The 15,460-nt window shown below is 36.8% G+C and overlaps 4 protein-coding genes across 9 annotated transcripts; 1 reads left to right on the top strand and 3 right to left on the bottom strand.

Moving 5' to 3' along the window:
- Positions 1-669: 669 nt before the first annotated feature.
- On the bottom strand, positions 670-1,899 carry LOC105702655 (phosphomevalonate kinase). Its single transcript, XM_012430375.2, has 4 exons — positions 1,594-1,899; positions 1,319-1,524; positions 1,024-1,173; positions 670-956 (listed from the first exon to the last, which is right to left on the bottom strand). Exons 1-4 carry the CDS (start codon positions 1,791-1,793, stop codon positions 829-831), a joined length of 684 nt encoding a protein of 227 aa, XP_012285798.2. The 5' UTR covers positions 1,794-1,899; the 3' UTR covers positions 670-828.
- Positions 1,900-2,010: 111 nt separating this feature from the next.
- On the bottom strand, positions 2,011-2,838 carry LOC105702657 (60S ribosomal protein L29). 2 transcript variants are annotated; one of them, XM_023432956.1, is made up of 4 exons: positions 2,795-2,838; positions 2,481-2,530; positions 2,306-2,370; positions 2,011-2,173 (listed from the first exon to the last, which is right to left on the bottom strand). In XM_023432956.1, the coding sequence occupies exons 2-4, from the start codon at positions 2,515-2,517 to the stop codon at positions 2,060-2,062; spliced, it is 216 nt and encodes a 71-aa protein (XP_023288724.1). In that variant the 5' UTR covers positions 2,518-2,530; positions 2,795-2,838; the 3' UTR covers positions 2,011-2,059. The 2 variants fall into 2 exon arrangements, with proteins under 2 accessions (XP_023288724.1, XP_012285799.1); XM_012430376.2 differs by having other exon boundaries at positions 2,736-2,826.
- Positions 2,839-3,064: 226 nt separating this feature from the next.
- LOC105702654 (calcium-independent phospholipase A2-gamma) lies at positions 3,065-8,472 on the bottom strand. 3 transcript variants are annotated; one of them, XM_012430372.2, is made up of 8 exons: positions 7,608-8,472; positions 5,670-6,057; positions 5,215-5,584; positions 4,879-5,091; positions 4,480-4,688; positions 4,208-4,406; positions 3,924-4,133; positions 3,065-3,846 (listed from the first exon to the last, which is right to left on the bottom strand). In XM_012430372.2, exons 1-8 carry the CDS (start codon positions 7,658-7,660, stop codon positions 3,593-3,595), a joined length of 1,896 nt encoding a protein of 631 aa, XP_012285795.1. In that variant the 5' UTR covers positions 7,661-8,472; the 3' UTR covers positions 3,065-3,592. The 3 variants fall into 3 exon arrangements, with proteins under 3 accessions (XP_012285795.1, XP_023288722.1, XP_023288723.1); XM_023432954.1 differs by lacking the exon at positions 7,608-8,472 and adding an exon at positions 6,126-6,931; XM_023432955.1 differs by lacking the exon at positions 7,608-8,472 and adding an exon at positions 6,160-6,931.
- A 1,231-nt stretch (positions 8,473-9,703) lies between these two features.
- On the top strand, positions 9,704-14,704 carry LOC105702649 (transforming acidic coiled-coil-containing protein 3). 3 transcript variants are annotated; one of them, XM_023432958.1, is made up of 7 exons: positions 9,704-9,739; positions 11,167-11,292; positions 11,576-11,694; positions 13,168-13,350; positions 13,647-13,796; positions 13,881-14,027; positions 14,294-14,704. In XM_023432958.1, the coding sequence occupies exons 2-7, from the start codon at positions 11,179-11,181 to the stop codon at positions 14,418-14,420; spliced, it is 840 nt and encodes a 279-aa protein (XP_023288726.1). In that variant the 5' UTR covers positions 9,704-9,739; positions 11,167-11,178; the 3' UTR covers positions 14,421-14,704. The 3 variants fall into 3 exon arrangements, with proteins under 3 accessions (XP_023288726.1, XP_023288725.1, XP_023288727.1); XM_023432957.1 differs by lacking the exon at positions 9,704-9,739 and having other exon boundaries at positions 10,977-11,292; XM_023432959.1 differs by lacking the exon at positions 9,704-9,739 and having other exon boundaries at positions 11,204-11,292; positions 11,500-11,694.
- Positions 14,705-15,460: the final 756 nt, after the last annotated feature.

Here is a 15,460-nt window from a genome sequence, read left to right as displayed (position 1 = left end):
TGAGGAGTTCTTCACTTTTTCAGTCGGTTCTCCGGCTGCCCAGATTTGTAACAAGTGGCAAGTGCATAAGCTAACGTACGAAATCAGAGGGCAGCACACGGTTCGATCGCCCGTGAGCAATCTCCCAACTCATCTCTGATATCACGTAACAAAGTAGTTTACCGGAGAATATCGTAGAAAACCAGAAAATTACGTTTCCAATATGAAGAATGATGCAGATGGACGACATACGGCTTCTGCTAGGTTATAAACGTCTTTTAGCACACATGTAAACACGGGAATATTTTAATGAACAATGAATTATTTTGGCGTTTGTATTCAAAATTGTTTAGAATTTTACGTTTTCAATATGGCGGATTTGACAGATGTATGATATATGTATTCGCGTGGTTAACGTCTTTTAGCGCCATATAACCACGTAAAAATTGTTAAGAAATAATTAATTTGGCGTTTGTGTTTAAATTCTTTCGACTTAACCCTGTTTAATATCAAATTTCTAATTGGATTTGTTATTTTCTATTCAAAAAGAGAAGGGCGTAATGTACTTTGCGCTCTCGTAGAAAACCAGGGATGTATTATATGTTGTAATATACATGTAGAAAACCATGTATATTACATGACATATACTTATCCAACCCTGACTATAGCAGTAAAAAACGAGCAGAAACATCTAGTCGTTTTGTATATTCAGGTGATATTTTTTTTGTGCTATAAGAACAATAATTATACATCACGTACAAAATTGTATAACTTATGACATAAATGGAAATCTACATTTCATTCGATGGAATGATTAGGTTAACGATAATCCCTACCTACTTTAATTAGCTACATTTCCTGAGTTAATTGTAAAACTTTCTGTAGAATATTTTCTGTGTCACTCCCGTCATTTAATATATCCAGATCCCATTTGTTGACGTCATCCAGGTCGCATTCAGTCTCTGAATCGTCTATACCTGCAATCAAAATTGTACGTGTTTTGTATCAGAGCTCAAATTTATTAACGGGTCAAAGTTTTCATACCTGGGGTGAAGACGTAACCACGCTCTTGTCTAACTTTCTCACTGGCGTGGATGCGAATTGTTTTACATTTGTCTCCAAAATTTTCATTAAACCATTGTATATCTGTTTTTCTTCTAATATCGCTTACAATCCAAATTGGTATTTTTTTTTCTAGAAATAGACAGAACGTCAGATGTTAGAAATTAGATACTTCTAATTTTTATTGCCATTTTTTTAAATCATGAGTACTAAATGAGTCGTGTAAACAATATCTGAAAGTACTTGATTTAAAATACTTATTAACGTGTCATGTCACCATTATACATTTGAATTGCTGCTCGACAGAAATAGCCATAATCCGTCCTTCTAACCTCTTCACTCCACTTAACCATTTTTAAGCGATATTTCTCTTTGTACTCCCCATCTCCGAGTAATTTATCAAAATCCAGATTTGCAGCTTTAGCCCAGTGACTTTTTATCGGGCCTGAGATTTTTATAATTGTACACTCTGAAGATCCAATTCTACCATAAAAAATTTATTTATTTATTTTACACCGTAATTACATGGTAAATTACCAATTCCATAATTACCTTTCATGCAAGATATTTGTGATGTAGTCTTTTCCTGATTTCCTCTTTCCACTGAATAGTAAAATACATTTTGGTATAGACAAGCTATTGATATTGCTGATATAAGCAGTCTCTGATGGGAATTTTTCTGGAGTATCGTTTGCAGCCATATTGGTATAATGGTAATTTCCTTCCATGGACGTAAGAATATATACGTCCATGTTTCTCCTGCCCTTGACAATTTTGACATCTATTAGGCTAATGTGAATAAATTATGCAATAGACAATTTCGGCTTGCATTACTATTATTTCACTTTTAAATAATTCAACATTTTTATGTATACAAACAACAAATAAATATCTGCTAAAATGAAAACATTGAAAAAATTAATTGAACTAAGGGAAAATGCAGGATAGGTTCTTTGCTGGTCAAACAACTGAACAAGATTTTTCAATTTATTAAGTTAAAAACATAAGTATGCACAGTCTATTTCTTGGCTTCCCTCTTAGCCTTTCGTTCTGCTGCTCGCTTCAACTGCGCCTTGGGTTTAAGGTTATGTTTCTTGGCAAATCGTTGATTACGTAGAAATTTCAGGTCCATCTAAAAAAAATGAGATATATGTATGTTAATAATCATCACCTTTTACTAAATCTTATTGGTGGTACAAATATACATATTTTATATTTCTGCGGATAAAAATTATCCTATTTACTGAAACAATTTAAAACTTACACCAAGAGTGGATTCGTGTAGATACCTCTTAGGCTTCTTAATCCCATTTCGGTGGGCCTTCCTGTCTGCAAAAGACAACAAAAACTACTTAAAATCAGGGCAAATAAAGTTTCAAAACAAAGTATGCAAAATGACAACCGTATGAATCAAAGTAATTTATAGTACATAGACTTACTCTGATTGTGATTCGTGTGATTCTTTGACTTCGCCATTTTTTATTTGTTTCTGAAATTAAGACAAAATTGCATGTAATATTCCTTTATCGAGACGTCAACAATAAGCTTATAAGATTAGCTTTAGGTTTTGAGGTTATGTGACTACAATAATAGTACTGCTTCTCTGGGGATTCAGATATAAATAATTGCACACATTTGTGGTTTTATAATTTCATAGGATTATTTTGCAACTTAAGAAAGTATTCGATATTTACGATTAAATGGATTCGAAGTTTGAATCGTTTATGAACGAAATTTCTGCTACAGCACTCACCGGAAACGGAAACTGGAAAGACACAGAAAGAAGAGACGCACGTGTTACTCAAATGCCGTTGTAGCGGCAAATTTCAAACGTGTTTGGGACGGAAATGATATTTACCATTAAACTGTTCTATATTTTATGTTATACTTTAGGGTACTCCATATATAGGTTAACCTCGTAGAAAGAGAAAAAAAGCACTGCAAGTATTTCATTGATTTATTTAACTAATAGATTTCTTTTCATTCGATAACAGGGATCCTAAAAAAGACCATAATCACATGCTATTGTATTTTCGTTGTGTAATAATAGAAAGTATTTTATTTATTCGTAAGATCAAATATATATAGATTATTTTCAGGTACATGTTTTTCACAGAACCTATTAAGAATTCACTAGGGAAACAACTTTAAAAGTACTCATTGCTCATATCACATTAATAGCTTCACATCTCATACATCATATTTCGTACAGTATAATACTAATATGAAAATATACACAATGGTATAAAAATTAAAACATCGATACATTTTAATGAAGGATCTATCTTTAAGTAAAGATATTCACTTTATCCTTTGGCAAATTGAATGGCAAAATCTATGCTACTCTTATTTCTCACAAAATATGTTGCATACATATTTCTATGTCCTTCGAGATATTTTACTAACGTAAGAACTTTCTATAGTATGATTTATGTACAAAATATATGAAATTGACTGCAAAGTAATTAAAGTTTCGCAGCCATGCTGCATTAAAGTATCTAGTGATACAATTTGTTTTTGCAATAGGATTAAACAACGGAATAAATCAAACTTAAAGATTAAAAATTTGCTTTTGCAGATTCGCCCAGTCTGCTGCCTTCTGTAACAAAGTTCTTTCTTTCAAGAGAGATTTTGCGGCGTCTTGAAACTTTTCCTCGTTCCTGCGAATATACATCCTGGCATCTTGTTCCAGCTGCTTAATCTTTTCTGGTCGTATTTCGACCATTGTTAACATCTCCGTTAAGTATGGATTAAATCTGAAGTATACATGGTCTGGCAAAAGATCATTCAACATCGTATGAACGGCTGCAACAACATAATATTTCAGTTCGCATTATGGTTGTATATGTATATAAATTTAATATATAGTCAAAGTGATATACCTTCTGTGTCGGTTGCGCTGTCAAGAATTTTGAAGAATTTCTCCTTCCAACTCGAAAGAACGGGAACTTCTTTCACAATCTCATCGGTTCCACTGATGTTCGAAGGAGCCCTTCCTGTGCCGAATGATACAACACACTGAATAGGATTGTTGGGCCATAGTTGCTTGGCTTCGTGAATCGCTACAGCACATGGATTATTCACTATTATTCCTGAAATAATATATTTACAATATAGAGCTTTTCAGAAATATGTTCGTTAGTAACATAGCTAATTAAATACTTGCCTCCGTCCTGGTGAAGGAATTCTCCATTTTTGTATTCTTCAAAGTAACTAGGTGCAGCAGCGGAAGCTCTAACAGCTTCCCATAATTTATGTCTGTATGATCCCATATATTGGCTCTCGATACCATGCGGCAAAGTGTAATTTCTAAAGACGTAGGCCATGACACGTGCATGATTAACTACAGTTGAGATGACAGAGAACTGTATACAAATTTATTTATTAATGACTGATTTTATCTTCATTTATTTGACCTGATAATTATTAACTGCTTACCTTCGGAGAATTTGAATCCCTCGCAGTTTTGATAAGGTCTTTATCACCCAGCTGTTCCTTTAACAATTCTTCCCATAATGCTGTATCATAATATGCATGACTCCATACTAAGCTGCTAGTACCTCGAATTGGACTCTGCGTGAATATCTTTGTACCAATTTCTTTGTACAATTCTGAGAGCTCATCCAAGGTTTTTCTCTTATCACCGCCTGGAAGAAATTTCACTCTAAAGAATATGACCTATTTTTCTTTGTAAATAAATGTATCCAAATTAATACAATCTTTACCATCATCAGTTTCCTTAGATACAGCTGTGTGAAAACAATATTTTTGAACTAGTTGATAAATGATAAAAGCTAAGGCTTTTACAACTTCAAATAATACAAGTTAGTACAGTACCTAGGATTGCAGAAAGAATGGCTCCAGTGCTCACACCGCATATATAATCAAAACATTCATATATTCTTTTTCCAGTTAATGTTTCTATCTTCTTCAGCATCTCAACAACTAAAACTCCTCGTACACCACCGCCATCGATGGATAAAATTCGGATACCTTGCCCGGGCAATGGATCGACGTGTCCTAGTATCGTGAGAGCCTCTCTGATGGACCCTATAAAATAAAGCTTTAGTAATATTCTAGATTAAGAAATAGTTATTTGTAACTAAATGCGATAAACAAACTCAATGTCCTCTTTGCCACCTATCTTGAGCTGCACTACAATTAAAAATTTACCTTTGATTTGTTCCTCTTTTGTAGTCTGACGAATTCTCAACAAGATACTAATTGCGCCCTCCTTGATCGCATGATGCCTCGCTTCTGGATACTGTTCGATATGCAACAAAAGGTCTTCTATCCTCCTCCATTTTGATGCATTGGATTCTGCCGTTTTAATACTGTTCAAAACATGTCGCGTCCTTGAAGCAATGCTATGTTTGGAGATGGTACTGTGAATGTTAGACTTCCATTTAGGTGTCGACGACAAAGTGGCTTTACTCTTTATGTTCAATTTCGGAATTAGATCGCTTAGTACTTGTGGTAACGTATAACTCTGTTCTTTTGTAATCGGTCTTGCGACGGGTACATTTTCTTCCACAAATGCTTCCTAAAATAAAATCAAGGTAAATGTTTATTGAAAAAATCGTGAACACAAATGTTTAGCTTGGTATTAATTATAGAAAAATAGTTACCTGCTTAGCTTCTTCTGGCTCCAATACTTTTGATGTCTCTATGATATTTTGAACCTCTTCCTTTCTCTGTTTTAGTGCAACCGAATCTTGAGCGATACTTTGTTCTTTGCTCTTAATAACATTGGCTAATGAAAACTTTCTAATACCGTCCACTTGGGTATATGCGACCTTTTGCAAGAATTCCACCCATTCCTTAGATGCTACAAACTGAAGGTTCTTGTCATATCCAAACTTATTCAAATAATCCCTCAATTGAGTCAAGAATTTCCACTGATTCTGCATCGACATTTTCACTCCCTGCATACCGTTCATCGGACTCGACATTTTCTCTGCCACGGTTCCTGCATTTCTAACAGGAAGTCTGTTTTCGGTGCTTTCCGTGAAATGCCTGCAACAAATCAACACAACATTAGTTACTTTTTCAGTCTGATCAACAAATAACAGACATGTACTCACAATTAGGTTCATTATTCGACATAACCTAACCTACCAACGCAAAACCTCTCCTGCTCCAATAACAAACCAAATTCAGTAACGAACAAGTCCTACAAGCCGAAAGCAACTCTCTCCAACGACCCAATCAAATGTCCTGACAAAACCGAGCATTGTCCAAGCAAGGAAAGAAATTTGTATGGAACGAAACTTAATTTCGTATCAGAACGTCACAGAGTCGGAGCGCACTCTAGATTGCTCTAGATCGCTTAATCGATCACATATAACTATATATAAAGTCTGTATATTTGCGTCCTTTCTAGAAACTTAAATACCACGAAACCGCGATAATAAACCCGCAACAAGCCGTACAAAAGTTTCGCAGAATCGTCGAAACTCATCGAAAATTAGATCGATTAAAAACCCAGAAGTTGCATCACCTGTCAAAATCAACTGACTGGGACTCGGTCTGAGCCACATTTCAACCTTTCAATAGTTTAACAAATTTCTAAATTATTTCCTACTCGGAAAAAGCGTCATAATTATCTAACTTAGCAGCTGGTAAAAAATATACAAGAGCAGAAATCAAATTTCATCCATTTTGGAATTTATTTTAAGAATTCCGGATAAGGAGAAAAGGTGCCCCGCGAGATCGGAAAGGGCAGCTGTCAAAATCAGCTGATCGCCGCTTGGAAGGGGATGGATCTAGTCGCTCCCCAGACAGCAAATAATATATTCATGGCATATTGGAAAGAAGTTGGAAAATATTTTTTTATCAACCTTTCAATAGTTCAGTAGTTCAATAGTCCAATTATCAACCTTTCAATAGTTTAACAAATTTCTAAATTATTNTTAACACTAGGTTTACGGGACCCGTCAATTTGACGGAATTCAAACTTCGAAAAGAAATACCGAAAAAACCATAGCATTAATTTTAACCATTTTTGTATAGTAAATTAATCATTTCATCCAAAGAATTTGAACACGCAATTATTTTTTCCTAAGCCTTCTAATTATTAAAATCTGTATGTAGTATACCTATCTCTACGAAACCCGTCAAATTGACGGACTAGCTAATTTCATAAACAATCCATATATATTTGCTTCGTTGCAGAGAGTGTAAGGCGAAGATGAGAGTGAAAGTTTGCACTGAAAGTGGAAAGATAGAAGGATGTTCGGATAGTGAAGAGGAAAACTTCTTGAAAGGGTGTCGTAGCAAGAAAAGGATGCGCATTCTTTCTAGTTCTGACTCCGAGGATGAGAGGACGAGCATTCCAATCATTTCCGTGATAATTTTTAAAAAAGGACTTTTTACTTATTAATCATTCATTTAAACGTAAAGCCTAGTGTTGTTTAATTCAGACTTAATTTGAATAAATCGATTTTTTTAAAGAAAATGCGTGTTTTCGTTTACCCGTCAATTTGACGGATGCTCGTAGAAACAGGTATATATAAAACGCCCGTAAACCTAGTGTTAAAACAACGCAATCCGCAGGGCTTACTCACCTCGAAAGCGGAATGCACCTGCGACAGTGTCTCACGCGTTTACTCAGCGACATGATGCCTTATTTCGGAGGATGACGATTGCCCAGCCTTTGATTACTCCTACTATATCAGACACCGAGTATATACCTCTGTATTCCGAGATTTCTTCTGCCAAGAGACTCGAACGATCTCTGCCTATTAGCGAATGAAGCAGGCCCGGTGTGGAGGAAGCTTTAAATTTAGACTTCGCACACTTCCAACAATGTCAGAGCGAATCACTGACTGGCATATACTATTATATACTCCGGTTAAGCTAGTATCAACCGAGCCTCGAATAAATACTTTAAGGTAGATACTCGAAGGCTAGATAGCACTCTTGATAACGGAACGCTATATTAATCTGTATTCACGATGGGAATTCACTCTTGCGATTTAATTTCGCGAACACCTTTCGGCGTGTATTATTATTCGCGTTAAAATTAAACCAAGGAACTGTACTTGGAGATTTATATGTACAAGTTTAGGATTCCATTTTATTCAGCGTCAAGTGATCGTTCGGTTGATTTCGATAATCTGTATGTACGATGGGAATGGCACTCTTGCGATTTAATTTCGCGAACACCTTTCGGCACGTCCTTAGTCGCTTTTTACGATGGGAATTCACTCTCGCGGTTTAATTCAGCGAACACCTTTCGGCACGTCCTTATTCGCTTAAAATTAAGCGAGGGAACTGTTCTTGGAGATTTATATGTACGAGTTTAGGGTTCCATTTTATTAAGGGATCGTTCATTTGATTTCAGGACACTGAGGTGGATTTTCGTACTGTATATTTATTTATACTTCAGCCACTGTTCTCGGTTACGAGCTCGCCAGTTTACTGAGGAATACTCGGCCCGTTCTGGTTCTTTTATAGATTGCACTGAAACGACGTTTGCATTGACTCGTAAACAAGATCGTACGATTATTCTACGCCACGCTTTGGTAGTATCTACTAATAGGTCCACGTGGGATGGATCCAGCCTCCGGGAAATTCGTTCGTAATCCGAAAAATAATATTATTGTTTACGCTTTTAAAGGGCCCACGCATCAAATGGTATTTCCTCGTGATGGTCTAGACCGCGTAGTGCAGTTGCAGGTAATGCAGTTGATCCAATTTCACGGTACGCATTTTATAAACAATATTTCTCGACGTCGATAAATCTCGACCGTAGTCGCGTATCAAATATTCCTCGATTGCAGATTCATCGAGTGTCGTTTATTAGCCACGCTTTGGTAGTATCTGCCAATAGGTCCACGTGCGATCGAACCAGCCTCCGGGAAATTCGTATTTGAATAATATTATTGTTTACGCTTTTAAAGGACCTACGCAACAAATGGCATTTCCTCGTGATGGTCTAGACCGCGTAGTGCAGTTGCAGGTAATGCAGTTGATGCAGTTTCGCGGTTCGCATTTTATAAACAATATTTCTCGACGTCGATAAATCTCGACCGTAGTCGCGTATGAAATATTCCCCGATTGCGGATTTATAGAGTGTCGTTTATTAGCCACGCTTTGGTAGTATCTGCTAATAGGTCCACGTGCGATCGAACCAGCCTCCAAGAAATTCGTTTTTGAATAATGTTATTTTGAATAATATTGTTTACGCTTTTAAAGAGCCTACGCATTAAATGGCATTTTCTCGTGATGGTCTAGACCGCGTAGTGCAGTTGCAGGTATTGCAGTCGATGCAGTTTCGCGGTACGCATTTTATAAACAATATTTCTCGACGTCGATAAATCGACCGCAGTTGCGGGAGAAATATTCCCCGATTGCGGATTCATCGAGTGTCGTTTATTAGCCACGCTTTGGTAGTATCTGCTAATAGGTCCACGTGCAGTTTTTGCTTGTAAGAAGTACTGGTGCTGCGGTATATTTTATTATTTTTGATAGGGTCCTCGCTTTTAAATTTTACAACTGTGATGGTCACTCTTACACGAACCTTTACACGTGTAATTTTTAGTTTCCACTGTTGTACATGTAACATTGACAGATGCGTATTTGAATAATATTATTGTTTACTCTTTTAAAGGATCTACGCATTAAATGGTATTTTCTCGTGATGGTCTAGACTGCGTAGTGCAGTTGCAGGTATTGCAGTTGATCCAATTTCGCGGTACGCATTTTATAAACAATATTTCTCGACGTCGATAAATCTCGACCGTAGTCGCGTATGAAATATTCCCCGATTGCGGATTCATCGAGTGTCGTTTATTAGCCACGCTTTGGTAGTAACTGCTAATAGGTCCACGTGCAGTTTTTGCTCGTAAGAAGTACTGGTACTGCGGTATATTTTATTATTTTCGATAGGGTCCTCGCTTTTAAATTTTACAACTGTGATGGTCACTTTTACATGAACCTTTACATGTGTAATTTTTAGTTTCCACCGTTGTACATGTAATATTGACAGATGCGTATTTGAATAATATTATTGTTTACGCTTTTAAAGGACCTACGCATTAAATTGCATTTTCTCGTGATGGTTTAGACTGCGGTAGTGCAATTGCAGGTAATGCAATCGATGCAGTTTCGCGATTCGCATTTTATAAACAATATTTCTCGACGTCGATAAATCTCGACCGTAGTCGCGTATGAAATATTCCCCGATTTCAGATTCATCGAGTGTCGTTTATTAGCCACGCTTTGGTAGTATCTGTTAATAGGTCCACGTGCAGTTTTTGCTCGTAAGAAGTACTAGTGCTGCGGTATATTTTATTATTTTTGATAGAATACTTGCTTTTAAATTTTACAACTGTGATGGTCACTTTTACACGAACCTCTACATGTGTAATTTTTAGTTTCCACTGTTGTACATGTAACATTGACAGATGCGTATTTGAAATTCGTATTTGAATAATATTATTGTTTACGCTTTTAAAGGGCCTACGCATTAAATGGCATTTTCTCGTGATGGTCTAGACTGCGTAGTGCAGTTGCAGGTAATGCAGTTGATGCAGTTTTGCGATTCGCATTTTATAAACAATATTTCTCGACGTCGATAAATCTCAACCGCAGTTGCGGGAGAAATATTCCCCGATTGCGGATTCATCGAGTGTCGTTTATTAGCAACGCTTTGGTAGTATCTGCTAATAGGTCCACGTGCAGTTTTTGCTCGTAAGAAGTACTGATGCTGCGGTATATTTTATTATTTTCGATAGGGTCCTCGCTTTTAAATTTTACAACTGCGATGGTCACTTTTACACGAACCTTTACACGTGTAATTTTTAGTTTCCACTGTTGTACATGTAACATTGACAGACGCGTATTTGAATAATATTATTGTTTACGCTTTTAAAGGACCTACGCATTAAATGGCATTTTCTCGCGATGGTCCAGACTGCGGTAGTGCAATTGCAGGTAATGCAATCGATGCAGTTTCGCGATTCGCATTTTATAAACAATATTTCTCGACGTCGATAAATCTCGATCGTAGTCGCGTATGAAATATTCCCCGATTGCAGATTCATCGAGTGTCGTTTATTTTATTAGTTGTCAACCAAGTTGAGAATTTTTGACGGGATTATTTTGAAAAGATTGTTATAGCTTTTAGGGAAGATGTCAACGACATCGGGCACTCCGGGGAATGGTCCATCGGCTCTGACGCCTGATGAAATATTTCACGATCTGGGAATTTTTAACGATTTCGATAACCGATCCGGAGATTTCAAGGTATGGATGTGGTTTCAAAGACGAGGGCGATTCTTGGCAATTTTTCATTCGCTTAGAGATCCACGGGTTTATTAGACTCCTAATTAAGGTATTACGAGGGGAACGATTACTCGAGTTGTGGGAAGTCGTGGTGATTAAAGGCACTAATTTTCCTGGGGAGTAAATGGACTCGTAGCAGCTGGGATGAACGATCGTTCGTTTCTCTAGATAGTTAAATACAAGGAAAAGTCAAAGTGGACTCGAACGGTGAGAATGATATTCTGACTTTGGACTGAACAATTAGGAGTCCTTTGGAAGGGACAAGTGTGGATATTGCAAGGTACACGGGCGAGAAATGGCGCAACGAATAGTCGAATTGGAGGCGAAATTGTCCAAGGAAATCGAAGGGAGGAACCACCAAATGTGAGATTTTCATAGTTAATATTATTCATAATTATGGCATCGACCCACAGAACACTCTAATATAACTGTTAGGTAAATGTTACATTATCGAAACTAACGTTTATGTAGCATAAAAGTAACATGGAAGTTAGATGTTTGTTATTATTTCCCACTCAATAAGGTAACATGTTATATTAATGTTATAAGTTCAGTTACCTTAAATTAATATTAATTTTTCAAACATTTAATAAGAAAAAAAATAATGCAATGTTTTATTTTGTATTATTTCGTGGCACTTGGCAATAGTTAGGTATTATATAACAAATCAGACTGTAAATGAAATTATGCGAATGATAAACTATCTGATTTTAAATGAAAACAATGATTTCATTAGACTATCAAAGAATTACTGATAATGTGTATGCGCGTGCGAATTAAAATCACATTTTTTCATACAAGTAGTAAACAAAATATGACATGTATTAATCTTATGACATTTGACGATGACGTATGACAATGACAATGATGTAATAAAATAGATGATAGTTAGCACCGATGTAGTTCCGTTTTGTTGCAAATATGTGCTGCATATATACAGTAATATCAGGACAGTAACATAATGTAAGATAAGAGTAACAAAGTTATGCCACATTTATATAGATATGATAGAAACAAATATTATGTAACCTGTTAGCCCCATGTTACATAACTGTTAAGTTACTGCATTGTAACAAATGTTATGTTATTTGCTAGTTTTAAGGTGAAGTGAAACCCCCTTCAAATCAATCGATTCGAATACAACACTTTTTTTTTTAAGGGTATTAGGCTATTAAAAAAATGTTTTAACTCAGTCCAGATCAGAACCAAAATGGCGTCGAGTTCTCATATTTTGATCAATATACGATTATCGAAGGCTCTGATATGAGAATCGAAAGGGTCAGGACAATTTTACGACAATTTAGAACACTCTGGTAGTCGATAAACTCGCATTTGAACGGGATAAAGGCAAAAAAAGTGTTGTATGCGCTTCTATGCCGAAACGATGGTAATACGAGGTCTCGGAGTGAAAATTTAATTGACATGGAAATCACAGATGGCGCAGAGGGTCCCTCCGCAGTCAATTAGGGCCCAGAAGGCATGAATCCAGAGGATTTCTGGAGTTTTACTTCGATTTCTTTACAATTATTGTACGAAAACGACAGGTGGAGTATGCCATTTTGTACAATACGCAATACAATTCGATCCAGCTGTCAATAGAAAAACGAACGTCGGCAACGTAGGCATTTAGAAAAATCTCCTTTATCGACGTCGATCAAGTTCCTCGACGTGTTTCACTTCACCTTAAGGTGACAGTTTGGTCTAATACCATTAAAAAAAAGTATTGTATTCGAATCGACTGATTTGAAGGATGTTTCACTTCACCTTAAGTTACGTAACTGTTAGGTTTGGTGTTCAGTGGGGATGAACCGTTCATCGTTCTTCATACCGTTCCAGGACACTTATGAAGGAATACGAGAAAAGGACCAACGAATGGCTCTCCGAGAGGAACAAGGAGATCGAGATCTTGAAGTCAGAGAAAGAGAACAGAGAGGAAGAGTGCAGAAGTCTGCAGGAACACCTCGAAGTCATCTCGAAACACCTGGGCAACCTAGAGATATCTTTTAACGACGTGCACGAGTAAAAAGTGGCAGATTAATCGCGAACCCTGAAATGCTACCCTAGTAGCACAAAATATTTCTCCTATATTTTCTATATATTTAACGAATATCGTACATTTTGTAAATATTTAGCAGACATTTGAAATGTTTGCAAAACGTTNTCAAATGTCTTCGAAGGAAATCTACAAGAACTCTTAAGAAATCTGTCGCTTGAGATATTTAGCAAAGATTGCAAAGAAGCATTTAGAAATTATTCTATCTTACTAGGGTAATCGCGGAGTTTATTGAATTAATCGCATAAATCCGAAATTACAGGAAGTACGAGAGAGCGAAGAGTACCATTCAGGTGCTGCAGAAAAATATCGGCATTCTGAAACAAAGCCTAACCGAACATCAAGAATGCATCAGGCAGAAGCACAATCAGTTCCTCGAGTTAAAAGAGCACGCCATCGAGAGATTGAATTAGTTAGTCCGATTGGTTAAGAGATTAAATTAAAACATTTTTTTTTTCTTTCATCTCTATCGTATCACGAGAAAATGCGATTTTAGTGCGAACGCCCAGTTGGACCTCATCGAGAGGAAATATTCCCTGGAGGGCTCCAAGTTACGAGCAGCTGTGAATGAAGCTGAAATGAATGCCCGTTCATTATCCGAACAGCTGGATCGAAGAAATCAAGAGAACGCGGAACTGTCGAGGTATACCCTAGTAGCACAAAATATTTCTCCTATATTTTCTACATATTTNCTAAATGTGTCATTGAGATTTTCAAGAAATATTTTATATATCTTCAAATGAAATCTACGAGCCATCTTGAAAAATCTGTCGCTTGAGATATGTAGCGAAGATTGGAATAAATATTTAGAAATTATTCTATGCTACTAGGGTAGCTAAAACCCTGTTGTACGATTTACCCTCCACCCTTCTCATACGTGTTCCATTTAAGTATCCCTCCGTGTTTCAGCATCTGCGATGGATTATTAAAGCGACTCAACCTGCCGGGGAAATATCCTCGAAAGGAGTCACTGACGGATTTCATCGACGAGTCGGAGACCATTTCAAGCCCCGAAAATCAATCTTATGAAACGTAGAAATTCTGATATATTTAACGCTTCAAGAATTCACGCCGAAAATCCCGTGAACTGGTTGAACATTTCTAGAGAAATCGGATTACCAGTAAATCTTTCAGTGATTCACTGTCAAGGTGCGAAGTATGACCGAGAGGCGTAATGACGAAACGCTGTCAAGAGTAGCCTTCCCGGTAGGTAGAGGAGTAAACAAGAGGAAAATTACGTTCGATTCATAGAGTGCTCGTCCTCAGTGAATCGGATTCGTCGAGACAAAAGTGCGAAATCTCGCCCCACCGTCCTAATATAGACCCGAATCGTCGTTCGAGTCTTTGAACGCGCACAGAGACTCTTCGAGGCTGTTTTTAATCGTCTAAGAAACGCAGCGAGTGGTGCCATTTTCTATTTTTATGCATCATTCCTAGCGACCACCCCTACACATCGAGATCGCTTGAGTGTCGCTAAATGTCAGATTATTACATTTTCTATTGAACAGGAAAATACATTAAATCAGTCGATTCGAATACAATACTTTTTTTTAAGGGTATTAGACCAAACTGTCCGAAACTTTGACACGTCACCCCGATCATCAAAGAATTGCCCTGACACATTCAAAATTTGGATTTTTGAAAAAAATTTTTTAACTCAGTCTAGACCAGAACCAAAATGGCGTCGAGCTCTCATATTTCGATCAATATACAATTATCGAAGGCTCTGATATGAGAATCGAAAGGGTCAGAACAATTTTATGTCAATTAAGAACATTCTGGTAGTCGATAAACTCGCATTTGAACGGAATAAAGGCAAAAAAAGTGTTTTATGCGCTTCTATGCTAAAACGATGGTATTACGAGGTCTCGGAGTGAAAATTTAATTGACCTGTAAATCACAGATGGCGCAGGGGGTCCCTCTGCAATCAATTAAGGCTCCAGAAAGCATGAATCCAGAGGATTTCTGAAGTTTTACTTCGATTTCTTTATAATTATTGTACAAAAACGATAGGTGGAGTATGCCATTTGGTACAATACGCGATATAATTCGACCCAGCTATCAATAGAAAAATGA

Source organism: Orussus abietinus, unplaced genomic scaffold (genome assembly GCF_000612105.2).
Source record: "Orussus abietinus isolate OABI.00-Male unplaced genomic scaffold, Oabi_2.0 scaffold494, whole genome shotgun sequence".
NCBI classification, from domain to species: Eukaryota; Metazoa; Arthropoda; class Insecta; order Hymenoptera; family Orussidae; genus Orussus; species Orussus abietinus.
Note: the sequence above shows the minus strand (reverse complement) of the source record. Positions and strands in the feature narration are given on the sequence as shown.